At 48.3% G+C, this 18,530-nt stretch overlaps 1 protein-coding gene and 1 non-coding gene across 4 annotated transcripts in view; one reads left to right on the top strand and one right to left on the bottom strand.

The window, feature by feature from the left end:
- CD6 (CD6 molecule) overlaps positions 1–14,158 on the bottom strand; it is a 46,200-nt gene extending 32,042 nt beyond the window's left edge. For all 3 annotated transcript variants that reach the window (XM_010384953.2, XM_010384954.2, XM_030917882.1), the window contains exon 1: positions 13,892–14,158. In XM_010384953.2, coding sequence (XP_010383255.1) covers positions 13,892–13,940 — 49 coding nt within the window. In that variant the 5' untranslated portion in view covers positions 13,941–14,158. The remainder of the gene's footprint in view (positions 1–13,891) is intronic.
- LOC115893711 lies at positions 486–590 on the top strand. Its single transcript, XR_004053773.1, has one exon. It is a non-coding gene; the product is annotated as a U6 spliceosomal RNA (small nuclear RNA).
- Positions 14,159–18,530: the final 4,372 nt, after the last annotated feature.

Raw genomic sequence — 18,530 nt, 5'->3', positions numbered from 1 at the left:
GGAGAGACAGCTCAGGCTTGGATGGCAGGCTGTTTAATGACACTTTTGTTTTCAGAGTTTTGTTTATATAGATATATTCTATTTACTTAAGTAGTACTGGTTTGAGATACATGGTAGTGATAGAAGATTTCTAAGTTCAGATAAACTTAGGTTTAAAAAAGGAGTGGGTGGCCGGGTGCGGTGGCCCACACCTGTAATCCCAGCACTTTGGGAGGCTGAGGCGGACAGATCACTTGAGGTCAGGAGTTTGAGACCAGCCTGGCTAACATGTTAAAACCCTGTCTCTACTAAAAATACAATAATTCGCCAAGCGTGGTGGTGCCTGCCTGTAGCTACTTGGGAGACTGAGACAGGAGAATCACTTGAACCCAGGAGGCAGAGGTTGCAGTGAGCCAAGATGGCACCATTGCACTCCGGCCCGAGCGACAAGAGCAAAACTCAGTCTCAAAAAAAAAGAAAAAGAAAAAGGAAAAAAAGGAGTGGGTGTAAGCTTCGGCAGTACATATACTGAAACTGGAATGGTACAGAGAAGATTGGCATGATCCCTGTACAGGTATGACACGTGAATTCGTGAAGCATTGCATATCTTTGTTTAAAAAAAGAATAAAAAAAGGAGTTGATGTAAAGAATTGTTAAGTAATGGTATATGCATAAAGGGCAAATTAAATCACCATCCTTCCACACCTAAAACTCTCTGACGAGCGCCCATTGAACTTGGATTAATTCCAAACTCTATGATCTATGCCCTCGAGCCCTGCTAGCCTCTCCAACTCCATCTCCTTCACTCCTCCATCCTTCTGAAACAATCTCATTCCTGCCTCAGGGCCTCAGCCCCTGCTCCTCCCGCTGCCGGGAATGTCCTCTCCCTGATCTCAGCCTTCCCAGTTCATCTCATCACTCAGGTCACTATCCCCTCCGAGGCTCTGCCTGGGTCTCCATTGCAACCGCTCTCAGTCCCCTTACTTTGCCTGATTGCCCTTGGTGCACATAGCCCTCTCTGAAATGACACTATTTTTAAAATGTGTTCACTTTATTGGTCTATTTTTCCCATTAGAATAGAAACTTCTTGAAGACTGGGACTTTGTCCCATATCCTCGGTGGCTGAAAAAAGGTGCCCAACACATAATGTAGCTCAACAAATGAATGGCAAAATTGTAAAGATGGAGGGAGAACTGGCTCTAAGGTGGAGACGTGCTGACCCAGACTCCAATATCCGAGGTGGGGCAAGACAGCAGCCACCAGAGGCTCAGTGGAAGGGGAGCTCAAACCTTGGTCTCATTAGCACTAGCCTGCCATGCACTGAGCCACCTGCCTCCCTCCCACTGAGGCAGCAAAGAGAACTGAGTCAGCAACTATTAATGCAGAAGGAATGGTGGAATTATAACATCACCACTGGGTGACCATCCTTATAATAACTGATTCCGGCAAAAATCAACAATAATGTTACAACTAGTGGGCAAAGGTTTGAGGAAGATCAAGATATTTACATATTCTCAAAGAATCTACCCACAAGATGCATGTTGATTACAAAGGGGGAAATTATCTTTACAGCAGAGAAATCTAGCAGACAACACCTTAGCCAAGCAAGTTAGACCACCGGAGAGGGAACAGGGCAAGCCCATGTGCCTCCTGATACGATTCACTGGGAAGGACAAAACTTGCTTCTGTGACATTCCTGCCAAAGAGGCATGACTTAAATTGAACCATGAAGAACCATCAGACGATCCAGGTAAGGGCCATTTTACAGCATAACTGCTGCTATGCTTCAAAAAATCAATGTCATGAAAGAGAAAGAAAATCTGAGAAATCACTCCAGATTCAAGGAGAATAAAGAGATGAGAATTAAATGCAGCATATTGAACAAAATTTTCTTTTGTCTTAGAAGGTATTGTTGGAACCACTGGCAAAATCTGAATAAATTCTGTCGCTTATCTAATAGAATTGTATCAGTAGTAATTGTCTGGTTTTGATAAATGTACTGTGGTTATGTAAGAAAATGTCCTTATGTAAAAAAACAAAACAAAACACATGGGGGTATCTAGGAGACAGGGACATTACAATTTCTCTCAAACAGTTTGCGGGGAAAGCAATAGAAAAACACACATTGCGAGGACATAATAAAGCAAATGTGGAAAATTGTTAGCAGTTGGAGAGTCTGGGGAAAGAGCATGTGGAAATTCTTTGTATTGTTCTTGCAGCTTCTCAATAAGTCTGAAATTAGGCTGAAATTAAACGTTAAGTGAAAAAACAGGCCAGGTGCAGTGGCTCACGTCTGTAATCCCAGCACTTTGGGAGGCTGAGGCGGGAGGATCACTTGAGGTCAGGAATTCAAGATCAGCCTGACCAACATGGTGAAACCTCGTCTCTACTAAAAATACAAAAACTAGCTGGGTGTGGTGGTGCAGGACTGTAATCCCAGCCACTTGGGAGGCTGAGGCACAAGAACCGCTTGAACCCGGGAGGTGGAGGTTGCAGTAAGCCGAGATCACACCACTGCACTCCAGCCTGGGCAACAAGAGTGAGACTCTGTCTCAAAAAAAAAAAAAAAAAAAAAAAAAAAAAAAAAGTTAAGTAAAAAAACAAAGAGAAGGCAGAGCCTGAGGACTGGAGGAGCCGCTGGAGGGGCTGGGCAGAGTAGCTGCATGAAGCCAGCTCGTCACTGCCCAGGGTCACCTGTGTTCATGTCAGACCACGTCAGGCCACACTGGGCCATAGCAGTCCCCTGCAATCTCTCTAGGGGTGGGGGTGGGGAGTTAAGCCTATGCCTGGTTCACACAGGCCCCGCCAGGCCCTGCTGGGAGGGCAGCGTGGGAAGAGGCCCTGGGAAGAGGGCCTGTGGACTGGGCTTCTCAGCCCTGCTCCAAGACTCTGGGGCACATCGTCCCCCACTTTGCACCTCACTTTCCTCCTCTGACAAATAGGAGACGGCTGGCAGCTCGCTGGGGTTTCTTCCAGCTCAGACACTGTCATGATATTTCTAGAATCCCATCCCGGCAAAGCAACACATTTCTTCAAGGAGCTGAATCCACTTGGCAACTGTGCATCTTTTAGTTTGGCTGAAGGAGGGAGGGAGGGAAAATGAGAGCACACCAGGCGGAGTGGGGAACGGGCCTCCTCCAGGCCTGGGGGGCTTCCTCAGCTCTGTCTCTGCCCCCGCCTGCTCCCAGGCACCCCTCCTGAAAGAGGTGAACACCCTAGCAAAAAGGGTACTGAAGTGCAGATAAAAATTCTCCCTCCAAACCCCCAGTGACCGGAAGTGACTCTGCTCCCAGCTCTGTCAGCAACTGGCGGCATTACTTAAGCTCTCTGGGCGTCAGTCTGTCCTTCTGTAGAATGAACAACGTCATGCTTGGCTTTGCATCTGACTCTGAGGACACAGTGACTTCATCTCTGCGTTCTCTCTGCCACAGCGCTCAGTACATGACTCCAAGTCAGAAGTGGGGTCCTCAGCTGGGACTCCCAAGACACCCCAAGAAGCCCCTAACCCTGACACCCCTCGTCATTCTTACAGCCCGTGTCCCCACAAGACCCTAGTCCCCAGCCCCAGGCACAGACGCCCCCCTCCCCGGGCATCTGCTGGCACCTCCTGGAGACCTCAGTGCAGCTCAGGGTCTTCATGGAGACTGGGGGTGGCCTGGACACGTATTGGACGGACTTTTGAGTGTGCCCCCACCCCCAGCACACAGTGAAGACCCACATGGGAGACCCTCCCATACAAGTGAAAACGGGACTACATTCCTATGATAGGACCATCTCCCTATCTCTCAGCATCTCCCTGGGACCAGAGACCCAGCCCTGGAGCTTCCTTCTCAGCCCTGCCTCCTGCCTCCCGGCCTCTCTCAGCCGCCATTTTCAGGCGGTCGGGCTGCAGAAGCCTACAAAATGGAGGGTGGGAAGCTGGGCTTCCCTCTGCCTCCCTCTGTTGTCCCTGAGAGCGCCTACCCGGCCCCAGTTGGAGTAGCAGCGGTGGCCACAGCTCTCTCGTAACACCCTAAGAAGCCTGGCATTTCTCCAAGCATGTCACCGCCAACATCTAGAGAGCCCCACACAGCCCTGAGCTCCCATTAGCCCTGCTTTACGGCCGGGAAACAAAGCCTGGGAATGGCCACTCAGCCCGAAGGAGAGCTCAGGCTCCACATAGTTCCAGGACAGCCCAGCTCTTGGTGGGTGAGGTGAAAAGTCCCTGGGGGAAGGGCGGACCTTTCCTGCAGGGGTCTTGAGGTGGGGAGGGGTCCCTGGCCCAAACCGTACCCAATTCCCAGGCTGGGAAAAAGCACTGAGTTTGGAGGCACAAGGTCAAACCAAGTATCTGTCATCTATTAGTGGTGCGATCTAGGAAAAGTCACTCTATGTCTCTGAGCCTGCCGCTTACTCAGTAAAATGGAAGTATTAAATAGTAGCGCATACCTCCCTAGGGCTGTGACGTGGGAAAGGCAGGTTTACATATTTGCAGAGTGCTGCGCTGGAGGACGTGATCCTCGTACTGCCTGCCTAACACTTGTAAATGTACATTTTGTGGCTCACCTTGCATGGGCCAGTCCCCGTGCTTGGCGCTCATGGAATCCTCATGGCACACCAGTCTGGGTCAGGAGGCAGAAAAGAGCCTGGACCTCAGCTCCTTTGGGAATTTCAGTCCTGCCCACCCAACAGGACCAGCAGGGCTGGCTCGTCAGCAGCTCCCCTCAGCCAGCCCCTCACAGGCTGTCCCACCTCCAGGTTGCTGCTCAAATGGGTCTCTCTTTCTTTTAATTAATTATTTGAAACAGAGTCTCTGTTGCCCAGGCTGAAGTGCAGTGGTACAATCTTGGTTCACTGTAACCTCTGCCTCCCAGGTTCAAGCAATTCTCTTCCCTCAGCCTTCCAAGTAGCTGGGATTACAGGTGCCCTGCATCCTCCTAACCACACCCGGGTAATTCTTGTATTTCTTAACTAGAGATGGGGTTTCACCATGTTGGCCAGACTGGTCTCGGACTCCTGACCTCAAGTGATCCGCCCTCCTTGACCTCCCAAAGTGTTGGGATTACAGGCTTGAGCCACTGCGCCCGGCCTTCAAATGGCTTTTTTCTGTCATACTTTTTTTTTTTTTTTGAGATAAGGTCTTACTCTGTTGTGCAGGCTGGAGTGCAGTGGTGAGATCATGGTTCACTGCAGCCTCAACCTCCTGGGCTCAAGTGATTCTCTGCCTCAGCCTCCCGAGTAGCTGGGACTACAGGCATGAATCTCACACCTGGCTAACTTTTTAATTTTTTGTAAACATGGGGGGGGGGTCACACTATGTCGCCTAGGCTGGTCTGGAACTCTTGGACTCAAGTGATCCTCCCACTTTGGCCTCCCAACATGCTGGGATTACAGGTGTGAGCCACCAAAAAGGGCTCAGCTGGTGCTTGGAGAACGTTAAGTCCCCGGTAATGGGTGGTGGTTGCAGCTGTCACTGGATTGCACCTGTTGCCACACCCATCCCAGGTTGGTGCTGATGTGTCTTAGCACGACACTATAAACTGTTCGAGGGCAAACCTTCATGTCCCATGGCAGTGCCAGCACAGGGCCTGGTACTCAACAGATAATGAATAAGAAAATATGGAGCCTGGGCCGGGCTCAGTGGCTCACGCCTGTAATCCAAGCACTTTGGAAGGCTAAGGCAGGTGGGTGGATCACCTGAGGTTAGGAGTTTGAGACCAGCCTGGCCAAAATGGTGAAACCCTGTATCTACTAAAAATACAAAAAATTAGCTGGGCATGGTGGTAGGTGCCTGTGGTCCCCTTACTCGGGAGGTTGAGACAGAAGAATCACTTGAACCTGGGAGGTGGAGGTTGCAGTGAGCCAAGATCGTGCCATTGCACTCCAGCTTGGGTAACAGTGAGAATCCATCTCAAAAAGAAAAAAAAAAAGAAAACAAAACAAAACAAAACAAAATATGAAGGCTCCTGCCCAGCAAGTTCTCCCCTGGCTCATGGTGCCTCTTTAATTTGCCTTCCTCCTGGCCCCAAGGTGCATGGCAACCCCCAGGCACACCCCGTGAGGGCATGCCATGATGAGGGAGGCAGCCACACTTGATCCCATCTGTTGCTAAGACTTCCAGGGGGCCCTAGGACCTCAGAGGTCCTTCAGGGCTGTTCCTAGACTCAGTGGTGAGGCTGCAAGGCTAGGAGTTGGCATCTAGGGAAGAAACCCTATACTAGAATAGAGCCCACAGGGCAGCTGGCTAGAAACAAGCCAGGCAACTCCCACACAATGGAAAAAGCACTGGCCTGCTGGCTGGGAGACCCAAGCTCAAGTCCTGACAAGTCTCTTAGCCTCGCTAAACCTCAGTTTCCTCATCTATAAAATGAGGTCACCATGTGGGTGACAGAGCTCATTGTGCAGACAGCACTATGTTAACCACCAAGTCCTGTATTCACATAGGCAAGGGATTATCTTTGGTCTTGCTGTAGAGCATTTATAAGCTAACATTTCTGAGCACTGCATTTTGTTCGGCTATTTTCAGATACATCATCTACATTAACTCGTACACTTTGGTGAGCTGGAGATTTTTATCTCTAGCATGCAGGTAAAGAAACCACCCTGGGGCCATGCAGAGATGGAATTCGGAACCCACGTCTGCCTGACTCCAGGGTCCATGATTCTATATGACAGGATGGCGGCTGGGGTTGATACTGTGCCCTTCCTAGGGCTAAGTGTCTAGTGGCTGGATCTCTGCTCCATATAGCCAGGTGCCCTGCTCCATAACCTGTAAAGCCTCAAGGAATGTACATAAAGTACAAGCATGTTTAGGCTGGGTCCTTAGTGTTCAGTTTACCCAGTTTTCCAGGAAGGAAACTAGGGCCAGAGAAAGGAAGGAACTTGCCCAAGATTCCCCAGCAAGTTAGGACCAGAGCTAGTTCTCAAAGTCCACACCCACCTTACCCCTCCTCAAGGTTCCTTCTCCTCCCCAGGCTGCAGGGGCCCAGTTTCCCAGATCTGAATCAAGGGACATGAGCTTGGGTGCCCCCCAACCTCAAGGCTCACTGGGAAAATCCAGGGACTTCCCAGGGTGCTGGGGAGCCCCTGAAATGGGGGTCTCGTGTCTAGGTTGTAACCCCAGGCTGCTGAGCAGTTAGTGTCCCCAGGCTGGGTCTTGTCAGGGGACACAGTGCCCACCCTCTTTGTCTTTTCTCTGGATCAGTGTTTCCAAAGTGTAGGGCACATACACCAAACTATGCAAAATGATTTAGGTGGTGATTGACTTGGCATTATATACCGCTATCCTACATGGTGAGGAAGTTATGCATGCTCTTTATTTCCCTTTCAGCCTTTCTAATTACACACTTGGAGGAGGAAATCTCCCCTGGGGTTAGTTGTTAAAGTCTCTCTGACATCTACAACCCTCCCTTCTTGGGAAAGCAGCAAATGCATCTGGCTAACATTTAATGACATTGTTTTATTTCCATTATGTTTATTTTCAAAATTATAATCATGATGGTGATTTATAATGAATGGCTTTCCATTTAAGGGAGTGATACAAAGTTTCTTCTCAAAATAAATGTATTTACATTTTAAAACATCAATTAAGAAAGAGTAGCCAGGCATGGTGTCAGGCGCCTGTAATCCCAGCTATTTGGGAGACTGAGGTGGGAGGATCCCTTGAACCCAGGAGTTTGAAGCTGTAGTGAGCTATGGTCTTGCCACTGCACTCCACCCTCAGCAACAGAGTGAGACCCCATCAAAAAGAAAGAAAGAAAGAGAAAAGAAAAGAAAATAGAAGAGAAGGAAGAAAGGGAAAAGAAATGGGTGCAGTGGCTCACACCTGTAATCCAGCACTTTGGGAGGCCGAGACAGGCAGATCATGACGTCAGGAGATCGAGACCATCCTGGCTAACATGGTGAATGAAACCCTATCTCTATTAAAAATACAAAAAATTAGCTGGATGTGGTGGCACGCGCCTGTAGTCCCAGCTACTCAAGAGGCTGAAGCAGTAGAATCACTTGAACCTGGGAGGTGGAGGTTGCAGTGAGCCGAGATTGCATCACTGTACTCCAGCCTGGTCAACAGAGCGAGACTCTATCTCAAAAAAAAAAAAAAAAAAAAAAAGGAAGGAAATTACATTAAGCAAATTGCCTGGTGGATGATGCGTTGGCCAACACAATACTGGGAAGGTGGACTGGAATAAAGTGCTCTGGGAAGAGCTACTCTGGATAACTTACCATGAGTCTGGAGAGGGGCCAGTGCTGAGGACAGGATGGAGGGCCTGGAGGCCATGGTGGCTGAGGCAGCAGATGCAGCCTGGGGATCCCAGCCCCACCAGGGTCTGCTCAGGGCAGGCCTGAGCACATGGCATGGATGTTAAAGCTCGTAGTGTCCCATCTGTGGTCCAGGTAAGGAGAGGGTGGCCATGCACCTGGGAGGTCTACCCTTCAAGCTCCTGTCCCAAAGGAATAAACAGTTGGGGCCACCTGTTTATTCCTCCTTGCCCCAGGGAGAAGGCTGATTCCTTAACTCAGAATCTAACAGCTGGGGGCCAAATTTAATTCTTGAGTGTTGTATAAATATAATAAATAAGGCCTTCATGTGGTCTGAATGAGGAGGGCCGTGGGCAGTGTTTCTCACTCATTCTAGATCCCTCTGTAAAGTCCGAGCTTCAGCACCCTAGGAGCTACCCCGTTCCATGGCCCCAGTACAGTGAAGGCCACGCTAACTGTCCTCATCAGTCATTGACCTGTGGCCAGAGAGCCAAGCTGAGCTGGGAGAAAGATGCAGAAGCCTGTCATACATTATTTATGTATCTATGAGATGAAGTGTTGCCAGGCAGGAAGAATGTGAAAAGAGGTCAGCATAGAAAAGTAAACATGTGTTTAATTCAGTCCAATCAAGCGATAAGGCCAGATGCAGGCCAGATGTAGGGGATTAGGTTTGTATAACTTGGATTCAGACCGGGTCATAGGTCAAGAAGCCAGCCCAGTTGGAGGGCACGGACTATCAAAAAGGGCAGAAGCGCATCCATCAGCAACACAGGAGAACCGTATCTTATGTTTTGGCAAAACAACAAAAACGCCGACCTCAACTCAGTCCACTGAGATGCAAAAACTTCAACCTGCTTGGCATAACCCAAGTTACCTGCAATGGTGCCATTGTCTTCTCCTTAGTAAGTGGCTTTTAAACCCAGGAAGATGAGAATTTAGAAAATAGAGATGATTAAATAAACAAACACTCATAGTATGTATCCATTGGTGTTAAATGTAAGTTGGGTCAAGTTCCGTGAATTGTTGTAGAAATCCTATATTTGTGATATTTAAAAACATTTGGCCATTGAGTTCCTCATGAATGTGAGCAGGTAATTGACTTCGGTTCAATTTTGAAGTAGAAAATTTAAGAGAATTCGACAATGTCTGTAAACATTAGAATATTTAAGAGAAGTTGATATTCGCTTTAATAACTCAGAAACAGAAAGTCAAACACCACGTTCTCACTTATAAGTAGGAGCCAAACAACGTGTACTCATGGACATACAGAATGGAGTGACAGACATCAGAGTCTCCAAAAGGTGGGAGGGTGGGAGGGGAGTGAGGAATTAAAATTACTTATTGGGTACAATCTACCATATTCCAGTGCTGGGTACACTCCAATCCCAGACTTCACCTCTACGTAATATAGCCATGTAACAAAACTGCACTTCTACCCCCATATCTATAAAAATTTTTAAAATAACTTAATATTCACTTCGCTTATGCTAGTTTTTTAGTTCTGAAAGCGTTTTCTAAAATTCTTGGGAACATTTTGTTTCTTGCTCTATAAAATATGGAATTCATTATATTTGTAAATGTGGTTTAGAATATCAAAGGCAGTGCTATCCAGTATAAATATAATGCAAGTAATGTATGTAATTTTAAATATTCCAGGACAACCCTCCCCCTGCTTTTTTTTATTGAGACAGGGTCTCCTTCATCGACCAGACTGGAGTGCAGTGGCACAGTAATCGCTCATTGCAGCCTCAAACTCCCGGGCTCAAACCATCCTCCCACCTCAGCATCCCGAGTAGCTGGGACTACAGGCTTGCACCACCGCTCCAGGCTAATTTTTGTGTTTTTTGGAAATACAGGGTTTTACCATGTTTCCCCAGCTGGTCTTGAGCTCCTGGGTTCAAGTGATCTTCCTGCCTTGGCCTCCCAAGTGCTGGGATTACAGGCATGAACTACCACACCAGACCAGGAATCCCATTTTTAAAAAGTAAAAAGAAATATGTAAACTTAATTGTGATAATAAAATTCATTTAGCCCATCATATCAAAAATATTATCATTTCGACATATAAATCACATAAAATTTGTTGAAATATTTTACATTCTTTCTTGAAACTCATCTTCAAAACCTGTTGTATATTTTACACTTCGCACATCTCAATTTGGACTATCACATTTTAAATGCGTGATTGTAGTGGCTACCCTATGGAACAGCACAGAACTAAGGGAGTTTGATTAGCTATATTTATGAGGGTATTTATTATTTAAGGGTGTTAGGTCTGTTCAACTTCATTTGCTCAAATATTAAAGGACCATTGAAAATCATTGATCAAAATGACAGAGCTTATAAAATAAAATATGATCAGTATGTTGAACTCACAAGTTAAGAAAAAAGTTCTTAAAAAATTGTTAATTAAAGAATGACTCTTTTTTTTAAGAAGTAGCCACAAACAGCTTTTTCATACACAAAAGCAGCCCTCAAGGACCTCGCCAGCCAGAGCGCAGATGGAGTTAGAGTCACGGAGCTCAGCACTGCACTGGCGGGAAGGGCCTGGGTCTTTGTTACTGCGTCATAGTGTCAGATCTGGCCAAAAGCTTTCTTGTAGATTGTCTGAACAAAGCACCCCCCTTCCACTGATAAGAAAGCATGGCTGGTGAAGAAAAGCAGCACAGTCACATGGTGAATTAGAGGCAGGACCAGGGCAGAACCTGGGGTCTCATGATGCCACCCCAACCTCCCCTGTCAAGGGCTTCTAATTCATTCTCTCTGTTCCTTCATCCTGAGTTGTCTGATCAGGAAACTGAGGCAAAGAACTGGAGGCTTGCATCTCTAACCAACAGAAACCAACAACACAAATCAAGTCCAGGCCCAGAACCCGGGCCACCTGGGCAGAGGCCCAGGAGATAGGGCCTCGTGCTAGGGTTAGAAAGGGAAGAAGGAGGCTGGGCACGGTGGCTCACGCCTGTAATCCCAGCACTTTGGGAGGCTGAGGTGGGCGGCTCACGAGGTTGGGAGATTGAGACCATCCTGGCCAACATGGTGAAGGCCTCTACTAAAAATACAAAAATTAGCTGGGCATGGTGGTGCAGGCCTGTCATCCCAGCTACTCGGGATGCTGAGGCAGGAGAATCGTTGGAACCCGGGAGGCGGAGGTTGCAGTAAGCCGAGATCGGGTCACTGCACTCCAGCCTGGCAACAGAGCAAGACTCTGTCAAAAATAAAAAAAAAAGGAAAGAAAAAGAAGAAGAAGACGGAGAGGGGTGGTCTGCCCGAGCACAGCAAGTCCGGGGCCAGGTCTGCCAGTGCAAAGGAGGGCAGGATTCCACCCGCCTGTGGTTCCAGGGCAGAGCCAGGGAGCCCCACCCCAAAATAGTTGTTGGGGTAAAGGCCTGGAACTTCCACACGCACTTCATTCTCCCAGCTCCCTTTCCTCCCTCTTTGCCATCATTTTTCTTTCTCCTTCTTTTTCTCCTTGGAGGTCCTAGTCTCCTTTCCCCAATATGTTAGGCCGAACACAAACTCCCCACAAGCACATGTGGGTCAGCCTTGCCCTCTGAGGTTGGGTTCTGCTAGGGTTTGGGCCTGCTGAGCCAGACACAGAGGAAGAAAAGCTCAGGCAGGCCTGGGGTGCAGCAGCTCAGTGTCCCTTGCATCAGCCCTGGAGAGAGACAAGGGGGCTGCTTGAAGGTGCAGTCTTCCTCCTGCCTGGAGAGGCCATATTTTTCAGCAGTAGGACATACACCCCTAGCAACCCTTGGGAGGGTTTACAGAAGCCGCGTTTAATGCTCTGAAATCACAGAGTGAGGAAATTATTCCCTGCCCACGGAGTTTTCAGTCCTTCTGCAAAGTCCAGAAGAAAATAGCTACTAGAGCCAGGAGGCCATCTCCTCTCCCCTCCCTCATCACCCCTTTCACAGAGAGAACGAGCTCTGGGGCTTCACGATCTTTTCACTTTTTGCTAAAGCGTAATAGAAATTGGGTTTTGCCACCATTTGTTTTTATGTTTCTCTTTACCTTTCACCTATGGCAAGTGATACTGATTTTCCACTTATAACAGTGATGTAAAGTTTCCTTTCAAAACTGAGCTTGCATTGATAACAACAAGTGAGTCAAGTAAATATCAACACAGTTTCAAAAACATAAAGTGGATGACAGTACTGGGAAGGAGCAGGTCGGGCGAGAGCTGCCAGGGTGGGACAGACTGAACGAAGGAGCTTGGAGGCTCCAGGACTACTTTGCTTGACCTCCCTGAGCTCTGCCCAGGTCTCTGGGTTCCCGCCTCTCCTGTGGGCACCATTCAAAGCCAGTTCTCCTGGCTGGCTGCTGGGCCAGCTGCCACGGCTCGGACGCCAAGGGCACCAATGCCTAGCTCAGCCCCTGGCCCTCATTCCCGCTGGGAAGCTGAGAAGGAGCTGGTCTGAAGCCCTGGGTCAGGGAAGGTCTTTTAGACCCGACTTTACTCCTGAGCCTGTGGCTGGGCTTCATGGGGAAGAGGAAAGGGGGCCGCTTTCGGACAGTGTTTCAGCTCAGGGGCAGAAGGCAGCCGAAATTCCAGAGCTGCTGCTCTGGAAACTCCTGGTAGAGTTAGCAGGGGAAAGCTACATGCACAGAGCTGAAGGCACACAAACTCCAGCTCCCAGAGCCAAATGGCTTTTCCTGAACCAGTATGAGGCTACAGGCTTGGAACACATGCCTGGAGATCAAGGCAGAGAGGAGAGCACCCCCTGCCCAGAGTCTCCCGACATATACCCAGTCCTCCAAGCCAGCTCGATGCCCCCTCCTGACTGGGTCTTCCTGGGTCTCCCCCATCACAAAATGAAAGTACCTGGCTCCCCGGCTGCAGGGTGGACCCAGATTCCCCTGGCCCAGAATTCTGTTTCCACACCAGTCTCCCCAAACCCCAAAATGTGAGAGCTCAATGGGGTCAGGACCTCTTGCATCTCCAGGCCCCTGCCCAGCTCTGGCCAGCTTGGACCCTGCATTCAACAGGGGCCAGCAAGTATCTGGGGAGCACAGTCTAGTGCCCCAAACCTTCTGGTCATCTGATTCCCTGGCCCAGGTGGCCAGGTGCCTTGCCACTTGGGGACAGCTTGAGACGTGGGGGTGGCCTTCATGCTCACTTACACCCTAGACTACCCCAACTGGTTGTGCCGAAGCCATCAGCGCCTGGCTGTCCAGAACTCTCCCTGGCTTCCCTGAGTCCTGTTTTGGGGGGTGCTGTCCTGTGATTGGCCTAAGCCTGCTGGACCCCAAGCCTCAGCTTCAGCATGGAAAGTACTGCCATCAATGGTCCTGCCTCTCTGGAAGGTGAATGGTTCCTTCTTAAGAGTTGACAAGACATAGGAAATGGGGGAGTTCCTGAGCTTAAGGGTGGGAGGGGCACCTCCCTCCTCACACCGTGGGGACCCGTTGGTAAGGCACAAAGCTTGCTTCCCACATTCTCTCACTCCAGGAGGCTTCTCAGGATGAGCACCTTGCCCAGGCACAGCCCCATCCCCTTGAGGGGCGCCTGTGTCCTATCCTAGCCCCAGATGCTGGAGCTCCCTGGTACCTGAGTATAGTCTTGGCTAAAAGATCCCAGAAAGGTGACCACAGGCAAACAACCAGAAAGGGGACTGAGAGGGCTGGATCTGGCTCCTCCAGCACTAGTGGCAGGAGATGAGGGAAGGTGGCCTACCTGAGAGGGCTGCTGTCAGCAATCCAGCGATCCCGAAGAAGAGCCACATGTCTGGAGCTGTCTCTGGCTGCTACACGTGGCTGCCTGTGGGAAGCACCATTCTGGGGCCGGGAGGTGGACACCGCCGTTGTGCGTCCCTGGCGCAGGTCTGCTCTGCCCTTCGCTGTTCCTGTTCCTGTGTCTCTCTGCTCTCTCCCCTCTGACACGCATGCGATCAAACCCAACCTGTGAGTGTCTCACGCCTGCCTGTTCTGCTTGTGGTTTTGGTCTGCAGGAAGCTGGGCTGCTGTTACAGGGGCTGGTGGGGAGAGCCCCAGCTGCCTGTGCTGGGAGCCCACCCATCCAGGCTGCACCCCAGGAGTCACAGAGCCAGACACACGCATGCACACACATCCATGCAGACACACTTCCCCGAGGTAGACACACTTGCCTTCTAAGAAGGCAAGTGGAGGGGCCATACCTCATTTCTGGTGGCCCAGAAGAAAAAATTGATAATGTAGTAGCTGCTCTATCAGTACCTATTGGAAGAGGGAGGGAATGACCCATTGCCTGTCCCAGTCTGTGCGATTTGGCTCTCATGGATTAAATCCCGAGTTTTATCTTAACCTTAGAGGCAGTGGTGGTTGGGAAGGAGGGTGTGGTCTTAATGCACTTTTGGAGATAAGAGCCTAAGTCTCCCCCTCCGAGAAACATAAATTGGGAAGGGCCTGAGAGATGACCATCCCACAAATCCTTCTACAGGGAAGGGTGCCAAGGCCCTGTGGGAGCCGCCCCCTCAGATGGCACAGTGGGGCCAGCTATCCCATCTCCAGGTACCAGACTGGGCATGCCTCTCTGGGAGTCAGGCATGGGAGCTGGGTCTACAAGGCTGAGCAGGCTTTTGATAAGCAGCAGTGATGGGAGGCCTCTGGGTCAGAAGGAACAGCAGAAGCGAAGGGCTGGAGGAAGGAAGCCCAGGGCTGCTGAGAAACCCCAAGTTGCCCCATTGCAGTGCAGCAGACTGATGCTATAGGAAGCAGGCAGGGACCAAGTGTGTTTAATTCACCACGGTACTCCCTGTGGAGCATATGGTAGGAGGCGAATAAATATTTCTTGAATGAAAAAAGGAATAGATAATTCGGTTGTCCAAGCAAGTGGTCAAATCCAGAAGAGGTTTGGTTCCAAATCCTGGCCCTGCCCCAGTTGGTCCCATCCCAGGTCCACCTCTCCTGGCCCTCCACTTCCCGCATCCTTGCTTGTCTTCATTTCCCCAACATGTGGAATGGGAGGGGTCCTCCTCCATTGGGTTCGGTCCTAAAGGTGGGTGTATGCATTTGATACGGCAAGTATTGGAGCCACGGGGAGCCAGGCGCCCCCAGAGTTAGACCCCGCCCAGTCCTGCCCCAGTGCTGGCACCTGCTGCCACTGCCCTCTGGTGGAAGTCACTGGCAGCACAGGTTTGCATGGGCGCCTCAAGCTCCCAGATGTAATGCCATTCGTTTACAGAGACTTGGTGTGCAGAACTCTGGACAGGACTCTGTGGAAGCGAAAGAGAGGAAACCATATTCCTGCCCTCAAGGAGCATGGAGTTCACACACACGTGACCAAACCACAAGCCAGGGTAGGACACACATAATGTGAGGTCTCCTGGTCCTAAGAGAAACCCGTTTGAAATGGGGCCGGGAAGGATGGCTAGACTCCATTTCTGACAATATGGTAGATAGCAGATGCTGAAGAATTCCTGTAATATAAAACACCACAAAAATGTTGTAAATCATCTTTTAAAATGTGTAGCTGAGGTGGTGAGAAATGAAGAAAATCATCAGAGATCAAAAATGACATTAAGTCTGGGCAACGTGGTGAAACCCTCTCTCTGCAAAAGGTGCAAAAAATTAGCCAGGTGTGGTGGCGCACACCTGTGGTCTCAGCTACTTAGGAGGCTGAGGTGGGAGGATTGCTTGAGCCTGGGAGGTCAAGGCTGCAATGAGCCAAGATTGTGCCGCTGCACTCCAGCCTGAGTGACAGAGTGAGAACCTATATATGTTAATATATAAAGACAACAAAAATCCAAAGAGATCACAGCCAGCAGAGAAGTATCTGTTGATCCAGTTGACCAAGAGCTTTAGTCTTATGAACATGGACAAAAGTTAAAGCTGAAAAACAAAATTGAGTGAACGACAAAATCCAAAATCTCTGCCTTAAACAAAGAGCCCTGAAATACAACATCCACAGTGGAGAACTCGGAGAGAAAAATTCCTTAAAGCGAGCTGACACAGAGCTTGCCCAACTCAGCATGGACTCTGAGTGGGAGAAAAATGTCAACCCTGAATCCCCCTCACCACAAGTCTACCCACTGATAGGCCTGGAGGTGAAACTTATGGTGCCTGTGTGGCAAAAACAACCACACAAAAAATAAACAAAAGATTACATAAGAATTTAAAGTGAGGTAAACAATAGCTCCTTAGGTACTTGGCAGAAACATATGGTGAAAATCCTGTCTGGAGTAACTCATCCTATATTCATGACTCAAAGAAGTCCCACAGAGAAACTTCCATGGAACATGAGTTCACATGTTTATAAAACAGAAAAATTGTAAAACACAGGACACGAGGTGCTTTAGGTGACAGGGACACCAAGCAATAAACTAAAAATGCAGACCTTCAAACACATCTTAGATGTTGGAATTATGGTATATATAATGTATAATCAGAATGTTTCATATGCTTCAAGAATTAAAAGTTGGTAATTGAAAGTATGGATACAGAACAAGAGACTATTAAAAGTGACCAGGAAGATTGAGGGGAAAAAAACAAGCAGTTATGTGAGAACATAATTTTTGAAAACAGAAGTCGAGTGTACAGATTAAACAGTAAATTAAGGCCCAGCACTTTGGGAGGCCGAGGCAGGCTGATGACTTGAGGCCAGGAGTTCAAGACAAGCCTGGCCAACACAGTGAAACCCCATCTCTACTAAAAATACAAAAATTAGGCAGGCGGGGTGGCACACGCCTGTAATCCCAGCTACTCGGGAGGCTGTGGCGCGAGAATTGCTTGAATCCAGGAGGCAGAGATTGCAGTGAGTTGAGATTGTGTGACTGCACTCCAGCCTGGGTGAGAGAGTGAGACTCTGTCTCAAATAAATAAATAAATACATACATACATAAAAATAAAGAGCAGATTAATATGGCTGAAGAGACAACTACTGGGGTGAACAATAGATTTGAAGAATTTACCCAAGATGGAGCACAGGAGGACAAAGTGATGGAAAAGAGGAAAGGGCTAAGAGATATAGACAAGGAACAAGGATTTAAATATGTCTAATTAGAGATCTAGAAGAAAATGGAAAATTTCTAGAATTGACGAAAGACACAATCCTCAGATTCTGGAAGCTCCCCCAACCCAAGCATGATAAATAAAAAGAAATCTACACCAAACACTTTGGGTAGCGAAACTGCTGATCACTAGACAGAAGATGGATGAACTATGAAGTAAACGGGCAGCTAATATCTCAATACCAACAATTAAAGCCAGAAGGCAATGGAACAACATCTCAAAGTACTAATAAAAAATAACTGTCAACCCTGACTGTCTTTCAAGTGTAAGGTTTAAAAGACACATTTTCAGATGAAAACTGGAGACATTTATAGCTAACAGACTCTTACCTAAGGGAATTCTAAAGGATGTTCTTCAAAAACAAGAAAAATAATCTCAGAAGAAAAGGTCTTCTTCGAGTAAGAATGGTGAGCAAAGAAATATGTAAACACAGAAGTGGATTAAATAAGCACTGACTGCATAAAATAATTATAAAAACGTCCAATTTGTGGAGTTAGAGAAAAAATGAAATAGGCTGAACTCGGTGGCTCATGCCTGTAATCCCAGCACTTTGGGAGGCTGAGGTGGTTAGATCACTTGAGCTCATGAGTTTGAGAACAGCTTGACCAACATGGCTAAACCCTGTCTCTACTAAAAATACAAAAATTAGCCAAGCGTGGTGGCTCATGCCTGTAGTCCCAGCTACTCGGGAGTCTGAGGCAGGAGAATCGCTTGAATCTGGGAGGTGGAGGTTGCAGCCAGCTGAGACCCCACCACTGGGCTCCAGTCTGAGTAACAGAGCAAGACTCTGTCCCCCCCACCCCCCCAAAAAAAAGAAAGAAAGAAAGAGAAAGAGAGAGAAAAAGAAAAAAGAAAAAAAATGAGATAAAACTAAAGAACTATAAAACAATAACAAATTGGTGAGGAGTGATCAGAGTGGGAAAGGTCTATTATTTGGTGAGAGGGCAAAATATTGACTAGCGTTTGAGCTTGCTCAATTAAACGTGCATGTTAAACTAGCTGAACAATAAAATGGAAACTGTTGGGGAGAGAAGCCTGCTATAAAGCCAAAGAGGGCAGGAAAGGAAAAGAAAGAAATGAAAGGGAGAATAGGATAAACTGAAGGGTTGGTAGGTTTCAGCAGGTAGCTCAGGTGTAGGCTGGAAGGAAGGGTGCTCCTGGCAGAGCACAGGGTAAGTAGAGGCAAGACAGCATAATGTGGGTATTGCTGGGACTGGATTGACATGATACACCCCAAGCAGCCCATGTTTCGCAGACTCGAAGCTTCAAAAATGAAGCTGAAAAGTGCACCCAGCTGGGTGTGCAAATCAATGAGCTCATTTTTATTT

This window comes from Rhinopithecus roxellana, chromosome 15, assembly GCF_007565055.1.
Source record: "Rhinopithecus roxellana isolate Shanxi Qingling chromosome 15, ASM756505v1, whole genome shotgun sequence".
Lineage (NCBI taxonomy): Eukaryota > Metazoa > Chordata > Mammalia > Primates > Cercopithecidae > Rhinopithecus > Rhinopithecus roxellana.
Note: the sequence above shows the minus strand (reverse complement) of the source record. Positions and strands in the feature narration are given on the sequence as shown.